The sequence below is a fragment of the Berghia stephanieae genome, chromosome 1 (genome assembly GCF_034508935.2).
Source record: "Berghia stephanieae isolate SIO BIC M18660-M18661 chromosome 1, UCSD_Bste_1.3, whole genome shotgun sequence".
Taxonomy (NCBI): Eukaryota; Metazoa; Mollusca; class Gastropoda; order Nudibranchia; family Aeolidiidae; genus Berghia; species Berghia stephanieae.
Window position 1 is genome coordinate 123,073,047 of NC_088360.1, and position 17,500 is coordinate 123,090,546.

The 17,500-nt window shown below is 36.0% G+C and overlaps 1 protein-coding gene across 3 annotated transcripts in view; it reads left to right on the plus strand.

Moving 5' to 3' along the window:
* LOC144962964 (ras-related protein Rab-3-like) overlaps nucleotides 1–17,500 on the plus strand; it is an 83,617-nt gene that overhangs the window by 32,448 nt on the left and 33,669 nt on the right. For all 3 annotated transcript variants that reach the window (XM_078896445.1, XM_078896447.1, XM_078896446.1), the window contains one exon: nucleotides 8,508–8,732. In XM_078896445.1, coding sequence (XP_078752571.1) covers nucleotides 8,508–8,732 — 225 coding nt within the window. The remainder of the gene's footprint in view (nucleotides 1–8,507; nucleotides 8,733–17,500) is intronic.

Below are 17,500 nucleotides of genomic sequence, written 5' to 3' on the forward strand. Positions count from 1 at the left end.
TCAGTTTTGTGAATGGGGAGCGAGGTACAACTTTTGTTTGATCTTTGGATTTATTTGTGGTCAGGGATTGGTGAAACGGACTGTAATCGTCTCATTATTATACCTCAATTGCAACGCAATGTCTTTTCGCAATGTCGAGCGAGGTTCTTTTATTCGTATTATGGTAGTCTGTAGGTGGGAAATTAACGAAGCTGGCAATCGAATCATGACTTCTTTTTTGTTTGATTGGTTGGTTGGTTTGTACGTGTCTGTGTTTGTGTGTGTGTATGTGTGTGTGTGTGTGTGTGTGTTAAATTGTTTTGTCACACGAAAATAGTACGAATATTTATCGAACATCTACTCTCGACCATGTTTTCGAATTTTTATCTCAAAGTCAAAAAAGAAATTGAGAATTTGAGCCATGTCGTGCTGTACCGTTGTATTCATCAGATCAGGACATGAAAAAAAACATCCATTTATATGGCAGAAGGCTAAACAACGCATAAGTTATGTGAAAGCTGTTAATGCACGTCTTAATAATAATACAACTGTTAATTAAGCGATCACCAGGACAGTGATAATGAATTTTGACTTTAACTCTCTCCTTACCGATCATTTTCAGTATTTTCCCAAAATGGAAGGATTACCCAGCAGAGAAATTTGATTTTTTAAACTCAAACAATCTCTCTACAAAACAGCTTTTTGTTATTATTAATTAAACAAAGATTATTGTAATGTGCAAGATAAATCTGAATAAGAAAAGATGTAATTAGTGTCGTAACAAATGTGACGATTTAGCTGTAGGTGGTAAGGAGAGGGTTAAAGTGTAATGGAATAATCGGAATTAATTCGTTGTTATCTGCTTGTGTCAGCCTTTTTTGCTCCTCTGATTTTAGTGTATAACATCACCGTAACTTGACTAAAGATTATATACCACCATGTAGAAGAGACGAAATTGACGTCACTCAGCTCTTTGTTATTGTTTTTTTGGACGGCCATTTTAATGATTAGTTCTCACTAAATTATATCAGAGTATACACGTTCAAGGTTACACATAGTTTTGTGTCCGGCTAACGGATGTTGTGAGTATTTTTATCTAAGTGCATAATATCAATTATACGAAGAGCTTCGCTTGAAAGAAATGTGCTGGTGGAAAAATTAGAATGATTAAATTTCTTAAAGTACGAATCTGCTATACAGTGTTAAAAGAAGAAAAAAAATTATTTTCATTGTGGCCAAAATAAGATGACACCCGCCTTGTCAGACAAACTTGAATCTGATAATTCCAAAGAAGTAACCTGTTCATAGTGCGGCTATGTGGTGTAGTGGTATGACACTTGCTTTCGGATCGGAAAGTCTCGAGTTCGAGCTTCGCTCGGCGCATAGTTGATTCCTTGGAAAAGGTTCTTTACTCACATTCTCTCACCGTTATGGTGTAAAATGAGTACCTGACCGTTAACAGCGTTGTCTCTGTCGGAAAAAAACCCCTGCAATATTGCCTAACAGGCGTCAGTCATGTCTCATTCTACATGTTACATGTTGCTGATGGTCAGGGACCCCTTGTAAAGCGCTTTGAGTACATTAAGTGGATATTGCACTATATACAAGCTTGTTTTTGTTTTTTTCTCATAATATGAGAGGTCTCCGTTTATTTAAGAGTCGAGGGTTATGGTAGATAAATTGGGTTTTAAAAACAAAAACAAAACAAACAAAAACAAATCAAAACTATATATTTCGTCAGTTTGCTTTGCTTTGATTGCTTTTTAAAAACAGCATGTGTTTTTTTTGTTTTTTTTTAAAGCAAAAGTTGTTGATTCAATTCTATCACTGGGGATCAGACTGGGTTATACCCTTGAGACGTTCGACAGGGAAAGATAATTCTACCCAAACTCCTTCCCATGAATACAAGGCTTTTCAGGAGAGACTAATGTTGTTAGTTCTAGTCCAGAAAGCACCTCGACAGAGGCTTGTATTATTTTGAGATTGACAGTTGGTTTAGTCTTATCAAATATTTGGAAGCTATAATATAAATTCTCTATCTTGTAAAATTTATACTTGGTTTGTTTGTTTGTTTTTTTTTTTGTTTGTTTTTTTTTGTGTGGTTTTTTTTTGGGGGGGGGGGGGGGTTGGAGGGGGGGGGGGTGTTGGATAGTTTTGATTATATCCGGAGCGGGGGTAAGGTGGGAGGAGTAACTTTAACATGTTAATTATTATGCAGGACTTCAGTAGAATTATTTTGAAATGATGCAATGTCAAATATATTTCACGGGGAGGTGTATACAAACGTATATTATCATAATCTACTCATCTTTCTATTATTTTAAGAAATGAATTTCTTTTTTTAACCTTCTGAAATTGTCCTTTATTTATCGTTTCCTCTTTTTCAAGATCGCTGTGTAGCGCCTGCTGTCCTTGTGTTTTCTCATGACAATATTTAAAAAGTAGCTAAAGCTGTACCTGGTGATACGAGTGAAATAACTATAGTAATAATGTGTATAGAGATAGAGTTGTCTATAATATATTTTGATTTCTTTACTTCACATCAAATGAATTACCCAGCATAGTTATTACCTCCTACAAAAATACCAGCAATTTTACTACATTGCACAAGTTCTTGTGAAAGAAGATGATTGTTTAAAGATGTAATGACAATTTTTAAAAACTCGTTTTAATCGTCTTTCTCGATACACAGGATGTGTTCATGCCGTTTATACTACTTTTTTATTTCTCTCAAACATTTTACGTAGTTGGCAGAACCAGACTGTAGTGAGAACCCTAGCTGGATGTTTAGGTTGACAACTGCGAGAGAAAAGATGAATTTTCGCATATATTATACTATAACCGAAGAACTGATTTCAACAACACAAGGAAACATCCAACTGCCTCAGCACCGTAACACACATGATGACATTCTAAAGCTAAGAATACTTGCACTAGACAGAGATTTATGGAGGCAAATTACTAACTAAATTACTAAACTGACTGACAAACTCGGAAGTGACGCACACATTCACGGCAAGCGTCCATAGAGACTGCGCAGCCATATTCATTCATTCGTATTAAAATAACATTAGATATTATCACATCGATTGTTGCACATTTTTGTTTCAAAGATACAAGGTTTCATTTCCTCAAATTATGTTAATGATCATTTATAATGCGGAAATGTTTGCCGATACAGACACGTTGTTTAATTTCACCTTCATTCGTCGCTTCGGAGTTGGAGCGATATCAGCCTTCGTCAGAGTGCATTTTCAATAATGCTATGATGATTAGGCCTAGACCATTGTCTAAACAGATCTTTCATTTGGATTAATCTTTCATGTTTGTTGTTGCTGTTGTTGTTGTTGTGTGAATGTTGTGTTGCGTGGCTTCTGTTAATGTAGTGTTTCGTGGTTTTTATTTGTTTTTTTGTTTTTTTTTTAAATATTTATTTTATTTTATTTCTCCCTCTTTCTTTCTGTATTTTGCCTTTTTCTTATTGTGTAGTTTTTTGTGTTTTTTTGTTGTTGTTGTTATGTTTTTTATTTATTTTTTGTTTGCTCGATTGTTTGGTTTCCATGAATGTGCATATATATATATATATATATATAATATATATATATATATGTGTGTGTGTGTGTGTGTGTGTGTGTGTGTGTGTTTGTTTGGGGGGGGGGGGATAAACCGAGATATCACCAATAATATGTAAAGGGATAAAGTCTGAATGTTCGTTTTGCTTTTTTTCCCATTATACCTACCTAAAGATTGAATCATAATCCAGAACTAATTAATCAAAGATTGAATCATAATCCAGAACTAATTAATCAATTAGTTTTCAATGCATTAATGTGCTGCTGGTACCCATCATTCTCATAGGACATTTTGTCTGCTCGTCTTTCACAGCAGATGTACACAATGAGTAATGCACGATTATTTCGGTATTACACAATAATATTTTTCCACTGCAAATTTGGGATTACCCTTTTTCATGGAGAAAACGTTTCATTTGAATATTAGTTGATTGTTGTAACTAAAGCAATTGACTAAAACAAACATTTTTAATAATTTTCAAGCTTTACCTACCCATTTTTGTATATACATCGGGTTGATTTTATTTTAAATTTAATTTTAATGATTTGAGTTCAACAACACCAAGAATAAATATATGATTATAATTTATTTTATTTTTTTAATGGGGATGGGGGGGGGGGGGAGGGGGTCATGCTTTGGGATTTATTATAATCATTCTTTTCCCGCAGTGAATAAACCTAAGGAAATGCCATTCTTAAACGGAATACTGCCCTGTGACGGCGAAGGGACTAAGTGCACAATGGAGAGGCGAGTTATTCTCTAGGACAGTCGATAGAATGTCCACTGAGCAGATATCCACAAGGGAGAGCCTGGGTGACCCACCTCGGTATCCGAAATGACCCACCGGCATTACTTACTAAGAATACTATTCTCTACAGATTATGCCCACCGATCATCCCATATGCAGGATCCACTTTGCGGTGTCGATGTAAAAGGAACTCGTTTAATATACCCAAGTGCTGAATCTATCAATATGAACAATGTGCCTTGATGGGTTCTCACTTCGTCTTTAACCCCTTTCAAACTATATCAAATAATAACACGTGAGAAAATAATGTCCGTACATTATCACTTCTATTCTTGTGTTATTTACAGTTGTTTATTAATCTGAAAACTGAATTACGTTGATAGTCTGAAAGCGCTATCTATGTGGGTTGTCATTATCATTCTTTGCTGGAAAAATAGATTGTGGGTGTTTAACATTCTTTTACTGCCCAAATATTCAGTTACAGCTTTTTGAGTGTGTTAGCGTGTACTCTCTATCTGTGTGTGAGTGTGTGTGTGTGTGTCTGAGTGTGTGTGTGTGTGTTTCTTTCTCTGCCTCTCTCGCTCTCTCTCTCTCTCTCTCTCTCTCTCTCTCTCTCTCTCTCTCTACGTCTCTCTCACATACACACACATCAATAAGATGGCACATTTCATTCATTTTTGCCCACCTCTGGATAGATATATTTATTTTGGTTTTGTCCCTGTCTGAATTTATCGTACACCATATGTTGCTCGAGTAAATTGATTCCTATAATTTATAGTGATTTGTACTGGAATTGTGGTCTAAAATAGGAAGGCACAATCATCCCGATTTGATACCCCCGATCACTTTTCCACCCACACACGCCACCCTATCTTTGGTCTTAAATTTCTACAGATGGGGATTTAGCTTGGGTCTTTAGAGTGATATAGCCCGGTATTGATTGAGCTACGCTTCTGGAATGTCCCTCAATGGGTTGGCATCGATTTTAGCGAAAATAACCACTTTGAGAACAATAATTTTTGGGTTTTTTTTTACTTTCTTGTTGGTGAAGAGGAGGGTTTCCACTTTTCTTTGTCTAGGTAATTATAATAACAGTCAGTAATCCCGTAATTAAGATTTTATATTGTTATCGTGCTTAAAATTGAAGAGAGACGCTTCGAGGTGTTTTAAACAAAACAAACAAAATAAAAACCCCATGATATTTAATAACATTGCAAGATGTTTCAGTTGTTGACGGGTGGCACTTTGGCACTTGAATAATCAGTCATGGTCATAATGATTGCAGAAACTGGGAGTTCTGAAAACCACGATTATTATGATCTGTGTAAGTTTTATCTCTTATAACGATATAGTCCCAGGGGTCATTGACTTGGGAAAGCTCCATTCCTCCATTAACATCTGTCACGGAAAATAATTTTGGTCACGATATCAGTGTTTGGTTAGCACAGGTTGAGTCTGGTTTCAACTTCATCTTTCATTGACATTCAGAATCTTTGGTTTATTTAATCTCCTGATTTCTTAGTCACTATTCAATATTTAATTCTGGATATAAGAAATATATTAAAAATGAGCTGTACATAGATAGTTTTATTCAACTATCATTAACATGCAAAAACTAAAACATTAGCTTTGATACTATGCCTATAATTTATCTCAGAAAAATGAAATAAATCGGCATGGGGTAAAAGTAACCCAGGTAAACTACGGGTACAGTCGGTGTTTGGGTTGAGTGAGTTATGAAAACAGTTTGGAACGCTTGTTCAAAAGTTGTTTTTGTTTTGTTTGTTTTTTTGGGGTTTTTTTTTTTACCACGATGCGTATATTAGTTATGTTTTAGAACCAATAGGCCCATGGAGCACACGTTTCTGTATTTAGGGTAATATTACAAATTACCCCTCAGATAGGACGCTAAACTATCGCTAAGTAGCTTCCGTCAGATCTAACAGACCTAGCCTCCAAATCATAGCTGATTGGACAGAGGCATGGGGGGGGGGGGGGGGGCATCCACTCCACCCAGGACCAGTTCTGATCTATCTGCGTGTGAGAAGGGTGTTCTACCAACTGAACTAGCGTTTCGTATTGTTGTCTTAATAATGTATTACGACTGTCATCTTATTTTCTCAATACACATAGAATGCCAAATCTTCATTTTGATAAATATAACTTCCCAAAATTATTTTGTTATAACCCTGTATCATAATTACACAATTTAATTTCTTTACCGCTGCAATCCGCCAGAAAAATGTCATCTGGTTTCCGTTGCCTTTCTTTTGTGACCTGCTTGCTTTGCAACGGGCCTGTTTCATTAATTATGGATGTTTGCTAAGTTCACTCACAGCTTGACAGTGATGCAAATGTTGTTTGTGTGTAAACCTTAATCATTGGCATCGGTCCGTTCTGCTATTGGAGAGATCAATGCCATGTGTAATTTTTGTTCTCCTTGTAATCTCTTGATGTTGTTATTGTTGTTGTAGTTGTTGTTGTTGATATTTTTGTTGTCGCTTTAAGTAATCAATATTATTTTTTTTCCATCATATCTGTGGGGAGGGGGGATATTATCTCTCTCTCTCTCTCTCTCTCTCTCTCTCTCTCTCTCTCTCTCTCTCTCTCTCTCTATCTATCTATCTATCTATCTATATATCTACCCATCTATCTATCTCTTTCTCTCTCACTGTCTATTTATCTATCTCTATCTCTCTCTGTCTATCCCTCTATCTCTATCTCTCTCTCTTTCTTTCTTCTCTCTCTCTCTCTCTCTCTCTCTCTCTCTCTTTCTATCTTTCTCTCTCTCTCTCTCTCTCTCTCTCTCTCTCTCTCTCTCTCTCTCTCTCAATCTCTGCCAAGTTTCTCTTATTGCATAACAGCACGACATAGCCCCAATTTTTAAATTTCTCTTTCAACCAGGATTTTAAAAGAAAGATATTACAGTCTACTCAATCGATTGAGTACGAAAACGAATACCAAACATGCTTCTACGTGCTCCTACATAAGTATAGTACAGGAGATCTGATTGCAATCCAAATGACGAATGGTGAAAGCAGCCATGATTCATCCATCGTTCAATACACATATATCGATTTTGGCAGGTTTTCAGGCTAGGCCTCAACTTTCTTGCTCCACCCAGGCATCTATGTTATGTAGATATTATACGTAATAAACTTTAAAATGGCCCAGGAACAATTGTGTCCCATTCAGAGAAAATACTTTTTGTTTCATTCTGACCTGACAATTTTACTTAAATTATCGATGAATTGAGGTGTCCTGTGAGACTGACTTGTCAGAAATTCTTAAAACTCTAGACGTCTTTGTTGTTATCTCGGGTTTAGGATTTATTTATTTATTTTATTCATCTAGTTATTTATGTTTTGTCTCTTTTGACACTTTCAGGATCGTCTTTATTCATCGAAATTTGAAGTGAAAATTGTTATAGGCCAAAACTTTTTTTTTTAAAAGGGTGTTTTGTTTTGGTTTATTTTAATTTTATTTTTTTTCAGTGTACAGTAGAATAGCTGATTGATAGTGATGATGATGATGATGTAATAAATAATATCAATGCGTTTCATGATTTATTTCATATTGAAGATACCGCCAGCTGTTAAGATACGAGAATGGTGTTACTCGCTTATGGCTGGTTCTAAGAACAACAAAACTTTCATGTCAACTTAAAATGCACGGATTTACATCACACTTCTTTATATGATCATTTCACCCATTCATTGGGTTTTTTAACGGAAACCAACTTGCCACAATAGATTCTTGAGAAACCATTGACATTCTCTTGGCTAAGTATACTGCAGACGTGCAATTTTCTTTTTTTTACCGGCATAGGGGAAATAAGTGCCAAAGTGTCAACCCACCTGCTGAGGTTCAAATTTAGTCGTGGCCAGTCTTTGTCTTGTATTTTTTAAAATACTCTTTTTGTCCCTTTCTTTTCTTTCTTGATCATTCTCAACTTCACTTTTAAGTCGATGCGTGCATACAAAAAGCACATTCAATTACTTAAATGTTGATTTTAAAATGTCGCTCAGACAGGCAATGAACCGATCCACCATTATCTTGCTATGTTCTGACAACCCTTCATTCAGGTATTATGATTTCGAGATGTTTTGATTGCGTATTCACTTTACAACGTAATTAATTTTTCATTTTAATAAAATACTTTTTTTTGGAAAACTTTCATAGAATATCACATTTCTTTCTTTGACAGATGGCTTCAGCAAACGATTCAAAATGGCAGAAAGACGCCGCAGATCAGAACTTCGATTACATGTTCAAATTGCTCATCATAGGCAACAGTAGTGTCGGCAAGACGTCCTTCCTGTTCCGGTATGCCGACGATTCGTTCACGTCCGCCTTTGTGTCCACAGTTGGTATTGACTTCAAGGTCAAGACAGTCTTCCGCCAAGACAAACGGGTCAAACTTCAAATTTGGGTGAGTAGTGAATACCCTCATTGAGATTGATCGCCCATGGTGGTAGAATATGCAGTGACATAATATTCTTTTTTTTTCACTTTAAAGAATACTATTAGAACAAAATTTGATCAATTTCTTTTCTATTGCCTGCCAATGAGATATAAATAAACATTGGAGTTCCCCGCCTCCATTTTGAGCGAAAGCTCATTTTTAAGAAAGTATTTTATTGTTTGATGTACACTTTTTGTTAATTCCTTTAACTTTTTTAGTTCCCATCTTCGCGCAATGTGACGTCTACTTCTAGTTAATTACCAAGCGTTATCTTTATCATCCACGGGCACGCAAAGTTCCGTTCAGTTTCGTGTCCTCACCATGCACTCCAACGCTACTGTTCGTGTGTTTTCCTATGACAGGAACAGCCTTTCCTGTTTTCTTACCTTTCCCGTTGGAGGATGTCTGATTTGGAATGTAAGTGAGTGTCCGTCCATCTCGTTCATTTATTCATTGTGTTCTTGTTGACACCGTTTCTCCTGTAGATGTCTTTGATGGAAGCAAATCTTATATTCCCTTTTTTAACTCACTCTCTCTCTCTCTCTCTCTCTCTCTCTCTCTCTCTCTCTCTCTCTCTCTCTCTCTCTCTCTCTCTCTCTCTCTCTCTTTCTCCCCTCTCTCTCTCTCTCGTTTGCTAGATTGTGTGAATGTATATGTATTTCTTTCGCTCTCTGATTACTCCTCTCCAGGTAATGATGTTTTCTATTTCCTACATCAAGGGGTTTGCATTTTTTGTTGGTATTTTTCGTTCATTATGTTTACTGCTGTTGGATAATTTGAAATGTTTCAATTAAATAATTCGATACTTACTACACTACAACATCACAGCCGATGAACTCTCATGTTCTTTTCACAAACATTTTCCCCCAAGCACTTCAGAATGCAATGCTCTACCATAATCTCTATCCTTATTCTGTGGGATGGAATACTATATTGAATATTCCACTCTGATTTTAAAGCACTTACCCAACCTTCCTACTCCTAAGCGGATCATTGACCTTATTTGATACTCGTAGACTCTCCCTTCTTGGAATGAAATACAATATTGAAAGGTTTTCAGGAGCTGTGAACTGTAATATTCACTTGTCACGCTTTTGTATCATTCCGTAACATTTACCGGCCTTGGTTACTACCATTACACCCCTTTCACCAAAATATCGCATTACGATTGAATTGTCTATACGGAGCTGACATCGATGTTTGCGAACATCCCAGCGCAATAACGGACAGAAGATTTTTTAAAAAATATCCAGTCTTGAAACAATGCTTTACATTATATGACTCAAGGGTTAGGAATGTCATTGAAGCATTTATTTCCCTTTCACGTTTAAATCGATTTTATTGGGTAACTGCTGTGTTCACGCTGTATGTCAATATATTTATTGATGTTAAAAATCTCAGAACAAAAGTATTTTAAACGGATTTCAGTAACGGATTGTAAAAGCCTACCTATTGGTTTTTGCAATTTAGCAAAAATGTGGGTAATTAGTTTCTTTCTTCTTCTTCTTCTTCTTCTTCTTCTTCTTCTTCTTCTTCTTCTTCTTCTTCTTCTTCTTCTTCTTCTTCTTCTTCTTCTTCTTCTTCTTCTTCTTCTTCTTCTTCTTCCTTTCTCTTCTCTCTCTTCTTCTTCTTCTTCTTCTTCTTCTTCTTCTTCTTCTTCTTCTTCTTCTTCTTCTTCTTCTTCTTCTTCTTCTTCTTCTTCTTCTTCTTCTTCTTCTTCTTCTAAAGGGTGTTTCTTGGTAGTAACACTTGATTGGCTATACTTACTACACTACAACAACATCATTGGACAAAAGCCGGTCCACACACATGCTCTGTTCATAAAGATTTCCCCCATGCATTTCAGACTCCAATGCTCTATCAGATTAACAGAAACGGAGAGCACTATGATTGGGACCAATAATGAAAATATTAGCTTGTGATTATCGTTTTCTGTTGGGGTATCAAAACTCACGCAATTATAAAGCCCAAAGCTAAGATGCATACCATCTCCGCATATGTCGTATGAGACAAACTTTCTTTAAGTGTCTTAGTCAGGTAACTGCCGTACTCTGGAAAAACAAGTGTTTAAAAATGTGGCCAGAAAACTCGTCCTTCAAATACCGATCGATTTAAGATTTAAATGACCCTCATCTAAGCAAAAAACTCTTAAACCTAGGACACTAACCAACTTATTTATATCACACGACAGAATCTAATATGATACATTATTTGGGTTGAATCTGACCAAGGAAACCAGAGGCCCTTCAAAATTGTAAAGCAATCCAGTCGTATTGGCTATATGCGAGGATTTTATTTAAACTTTTCCTTGTTGAGGTAATTAAACGGGCCATTGAATTACACAATTTTGAATTTTTGTTCTGTTTTGTTTTATCGATGACAAGCATTTATATTATTCTAATGTCGATAAATCAAGACGACCCCCCCCCCCCCCCCGCGCTTAAAACAAATATGAAAATTGGAGGAGCCTTAGGGTTAAGAGTGTGTGACAAGTTTGGGATTATCTAAATCTAATGATATTTAAAGTGATCTTTTTCTCGCGAAAAAGGATTGTTGTAGGAGTTTCGTTGTAACACGTGATGGATGAAATAATATATCAATAATCATCATTTTAAAATTTTTTTTAATGTAATAAACTTTATATTTGAAGCAGCTGCCCTCCTACGGAAAATACTTCTTGCGACGTGAAGCGCAATTAGTGCGGGGCTAAAAACAGTATTATATTTAGTATAACAGATCTGCCAACTTGAAATTTCAAAATTTCGTAGTTTCCTAGGGGAAAAAATCCACTTTAAATAGCTTTAGAAATAAATAATTTGTCCTCTGCATGATCCAAAAAGTCTCATAAGTCCTGAATATAGATTCTTAGGAACTAAACTTTCTTTTTCAATAAGTATTGAGTCAAAAAGGAGAATGCAGTTCTGTAGCTGGAGCCAAAAATTCCTATTTCTACGATTTTTTCGAAGTAATAGGCATGTCTGGTATAATCTTTAATACTAAAACTGCTTACTTTGGCAGTCATCGGATTGTTTACCATTACTAAGAGACTGAAGTCGTCATGTCGGGAACAAGTAAAATCCTCATTTGGACACAGTCGCAAATCAGATTAGATGCCCATGACCTTCGTAACCTATACGTCATCCATATTATTGGACATGTGAACCTCTTTATGTCGTCTTGGTATCTCATAAATGTTCTCATGATGGTGATCATTGTTCAACGTGTCTGCATCTGTTCAGTTTTTTTAAGAAAGTGATGTAAATATTAATATATTATTATCTTGACTGTTTTGCATCGATCACAAATGTCTTACAAATGAAATGGTTTTACTGCGATAGGTCACGTGTGACATTACTTACAGTAGAATGATTGACTAAGATAATTCATTTATTGTTTTAAAATGGTATAATTAGCCCAGCTATTGATTTTTTAGTTCCATTCCCGTCAAGTCATCACTCTCCGCCCTTAAGATTTGTAAAAAAATTATTTTTTTTTTAATTATTTTTTTTTAGGGAAAGTAATTAATAAAAACGCCAACGCAATAGTGTGGAAATCAATACAATAACACTACAAAGACCCTTTTTATATTTATTTTTTTTTTTATCTTACTATTGACGTCGGCCTCATTTACAATATTTGACGTCATTACTTTCCTTGGTTTCAAAGTGACGTCGACTGCTGCTTCAATATGGCGTCAGTGGAGTCTTACGGAAATCAATATCGCACTTCCTCTCGCCCCACGCCCCCCACGCCATACAGTTTTATGCCATTTTCGTATTCGATCCAAGAGCAGTAAATGGCAAATCTATTTTTGGAATCGTATTTACAATGTTATGTAGCGTGTGATTTAGACTCGTTAGGGATTGAGCGGAATTAGTTTTCATGATGTAGTTCCGATGGTTTTTGTATCTGTTCGAATTAATTGGTTTGCTTTTTTTCTTTTAATATACGAGTTTTTGTTTCTTTATCAGTTGTTCAGTGGGTTGAAATTGCAGTTTTGAATTTGAATTGGATAATACTGTATGCGGGCAAAGTCACTTAGCAATTGATATTAATTGACCTTTGCCTCTTTGATCTACTCCCGACCACAGACCTGTATCTATGCTCCCGACATGGATGTCAACCCCGAATATACACCATTAAATACAATTATTTTGGGAACGTAACGACACGGGAAATGGTGCACCAATGCAAAAAAAAAAAAAAACAGATTTTAAAAAAATTACAGGATTTGTGATTGGGGGGTGGGAGGTGGACTAGACTAAAGTTTTGCAATTTTATAATGTTCCCATTATAAGCGTTCGGTAAATTGTAGAAATGGAGGTCACGTGGAAACAAAACAAAGAAAGCTTAAAAACTGATATATTGAGTTTCAGGATATAGAAAAATACAGATTTTGAGTTACATTTCCTATTAATCATTTTATTGCCGTGTTCCGGAAAGACTCGTATTATAATATTTAGCTAGAAAACTCTTCCTTCATAATACAAGTGACCCTCATCAACTCACAAACCTTGAACCTCGCGATATTTGAAAAACGAGTTTTCTGTTTGAATACGTTTGTTTCCAGAGTACGGCAGTTAACTTGTTAAAGGTGAGAGTGGGCATATTTTTGCGATATTGAAAAGACTTTTTAAACTGAAAAATATTTTCGTTGACAAAATTTTACTGCGGTTGTCTCATACTTATTTTTTGTTGGTAACGAAGCTACTTAAAATTATTACCGCAATACAAACGGAATGTTATTGAAATCGGCATTTTTAGATGTCCTTGTATTTTGTGCTCGACTATTTCGTATTCGTGGCTTTCTTTAAATAGTAATCGTCATGATGATGGTGATGATGATGATGATGATGATGATGATGATGATGATGATGGTGGTGGTGATAAGGAGGAGTAGATAAAAGAGGAGGATGATAATAATATCATCACTCGTTTGTTTCGTTCATTATTGATTATTGTAACATTGGGGTTTAAACAATATTTCGCAACTATTCTGTGTTAAAGACTGTAAGTCCCTTGGCGCCTATTGAATTCAGACCTCTTGGTGGAGTGCTGTATCCGTTGGATATGTTCAAATCAGGTTTGAACGGCAATTGTTACGCTCTTTGTGCATTCGATTTTTTTTTCCCTTTCGAGAGTATCAACAATATAACCCAATCCGAATTCATTCTTGTACTCCATAAACAAATTCATCTCCACAGTCGTCCATCCGCCCTTCCATTCATCCATCCATACACACATCCTTTTATCCATACATCCATCCATCCATCCTTCTATCCAACCATTGATACTTCCACTCACTTTTCTGTCCATCCTTCCGTCAGCCTATCAAAAAATTCGTCCACTAATTTATTTTTAATACAGTCGCTATCTTAGTCGGATGCCAATGGTCTCTCATTTCCATCTTTTAATTGTAAACGTCTTCTTTAAAGAATCTATTGTCGTTTTACGGATAATATTATTCGAAATCTATTGAATGGCTTGCCATTGATAGGACATTGCAGTTTAAATAACATATTTTGTTCGAATATCTCTTCAAAATCTCTCAAATCTAGGAATCATGGAGCAATAATGTAGTTGTTCGTTGTTTTTTGTAGTTATTATTATTATTATTATTATTATTATTATTATTATTATTATTAGTATTATTATTATTATTATTATTATTATTATTATTATTATTATTATTATTATTATTATTATTATTATTATTATTATTATTATTATTAATATTTGTATTAAGAAAAGTTGGTGGTTGGCGCAGAGACGGTAAATGTAAAACGTACTCATAATGAGTGCAAAATGTGCCGGAGGTGCAATATTTGGCATCGGATGAAGACTGAATTAGACATGAAAACATCACTTATCATCCGATTTTGTATCAAATTCAATAATCATCGACAATGTTACTACTATTGGATAAATTCGAATCGTTACTCCATTTGTCTTTGTTGAATAAACTAGTTCTAATTAAACTGTAGTTTGGGTTCAACACCATCAGATCATACGTATCACGTATCTATCACGTTATCATTCTCATTATATTTAAAAATATTTAAAAACAGTGCCGCTGTACGATTGTAAATGCATTAGTCACGGAAATGTTTACATTGTGACATCCAATCAAAAATCGCATAGCGGCGGTGCTATTTTTTTACGTAGAATTTTCATGTGATAGATATGTATGATCTGCTAAACTCTTATTGTTTTACGTTTCGAATGAAACGACAATTCATTTTGATGTATTTATTTTATTAACTTATCAATATTTTTTAGAGGTAAGTTAGCATCTTTGCTGCCATAATATGAAAGAACAATTTTGGACAGAAAAGTTAAGATATATTAGTGCAATATTCACTAAATATGCACATAGTGCATTACAAGGGGTCGCTATAGTCAACCAAACATTAATATAGGACAAGCATCGATGCCAGATAGCCGATATTGCATTGTTTTTTTCTGACAGAGACAGTGCTGTTAACAGTCATGTACTTACTCATTTTACACACGAGTTCGGCGAGAGAATGTGAGTAAAAAAAAGTTGTTTTTTTCCCAAGGACTCATGGATGCGAGGCTCAGAATGGGTCTCGAACTCTTCGTGAAGTTTCAGATTTAAACGTTTTTACCAAGATGATGGTCATTATGACATGATCGATATTTGAAGGGCAAGTTTTCTGGCCAAAATTTTAAATACTTTGTTTTTTCAGAGTACGTCAGTATGGTAGGTAGCCTAGCCCAAGCAGCTATTTGAACCCTTTATTTTTCCATCATAACGCGCCGTATACTATACCGCTACATCTCGTATCGATTTGTTCTTGCCTTCAGTGTCGGCTACTGCTGACTTTCATCGACCAGGGTTGAAGGAGGTTGTGTGGGTGTTGGGTGTGTTTGTGTATGTGTGGGTGTGTGTGTGTGTGTGTGTGTGTTTGTGTTTGAATGGATGTGTTTGTGTGTGTGTTGGGGGGGGGGGGTGCGCGCGCGTGCGCATTTGTGGTATCTCTCTTTTTGAGGGGGGTGGGAGGAGGAGGAGGTTAACATGGACCCCCCCTTCCCCGTCTCTCTCTCTCTCTCTCTCTCTCTCTCTCTCTCTCTCTCTCTCTCTCTCTCTCTCTCTCTCTCTCTCTCTCTCTCTTACTCTCTCTTTCTTTCTTTCTTTCTTTCTTCACACACACACATACACGCAAAAGTGGAGGAGGGATGTGGAAATAGATTAAAGGAGACACCCATACACACACACACACACACACACACACACACACACACGCAGAGAGAGAGAAAGAGAGAGAGAGAGAGGAAAATAGTAGAAAGTGTGTGGGGGGGGGGGCGGTCAAGGATGAGCTAAAAAGAGATCAGATGGGGGTTAAAATTAGAGAAAGATAAGGGAGTTGATGGTGATGATTGTTCTGAGATGAATATTGAGTGTAATGATGAAGCCGATGATCACGACAACGATTATGATGCTAATGAATACGATAATTTTTTTTTATCAAAGTTGATGGTTTGCAAAATCCAATGTGTTTTTCCTAAAGAACGCTTTAATGCTATCTATTTTCTTTTAAAAGTTCTTAATTTAAAAATGAATAATTTGGTCTGCATTTATTGCTTTACAATATGATTTTTTAAAAAAAAATTTTGGTTATGTTTTGTTAATGCGACTCCAAATATAATTGGATATTAGTGTTCAATTACCGGATTTTCTAAAAGCCAAATATGGGAAAGGAATATTGACAAGAAGACTTTGCGATAACAGGTGTCTGGGGACGAGGACTTAGCCAGGGCCTTCGTTATTTGATTAGTTGGGAGCATCGGAAAAGGGATTATGGCGTCTAGGGTATTCAAGACTCCTGGGCTTTTTTGGGGGGTGGGGGTGTGATATAGTTGGTTTTGGAGGTTTTTTTAGGGGGTAGTTAATTGGCACCTCTTTCTCTGAACCTTCTTCTTCTTCTTCTTCTTCTTCTTCTTCTTCTTCTTCTTCTTCTTCTTCTTCTTCTTCTTCTTCTTCTTCTTCTTCTTCTTCTCTCTTCTTCTCTTCTTCTTCTTCTTCTTCTTCTTCTTCTTCTTCTTCTTCTTCTTCTTCTTCTTCTTCTTCTTCTTCTTCTTCTTCTTCTTCTTCTTCTTCTTCTTCTTCTTTTCTTCTTCTTCTTCTTCTTCTTCTTCTTCTTCTTCTTCTTCTTCTTCTTCTTCTCTTCTTCTTCTTCTTCTTCTTCTTCTTCTTCTTCTTCTTCTTCTTCTTCTTCTTCTTCTTCTTCTCCTCTCTCTTCTCTCCTTCTTCTCTCTCCTCTCCTCCTCCTTCTTCTCTTCTCTCTTCTCTCTCTCCTTCTTCTTCTTCTTCTTCTTCTCTCTTCTCTCTTCTTCTCTTCTTCTCTCTTCTTCTTCTTCTTCTTCTTCCTTCTTCCTTTTTCTCTTCTTCTCTTTCTTCTTCTTTCTCTCTTTCCTCTCTCTCTTCTTTTCTCTCTCTCTCTCTTCTCTTCTTCTCTTCTCTCTCTCTCTTTCTTTCTCTCTCTCTCTCTCTCTCTTTCTTCTCTCTCTCTCTTCTCTCTTCTCTTCTCTCTCTCTCTCTTTCTCTCTCTCTCTCTCTCTCTCTCTCTGTCTCTCTCTTTCTCTAATCGACAGCTTTATCCATGTCATCTCCCTGTGGTCCCTGCTTGTCACCTTGTCGAACCAAGATACGTGTGTGGGTGTATTATGTTTGTGTATATGTGTGAGTGAATGTGTGTGTGTGTGTGTATGTA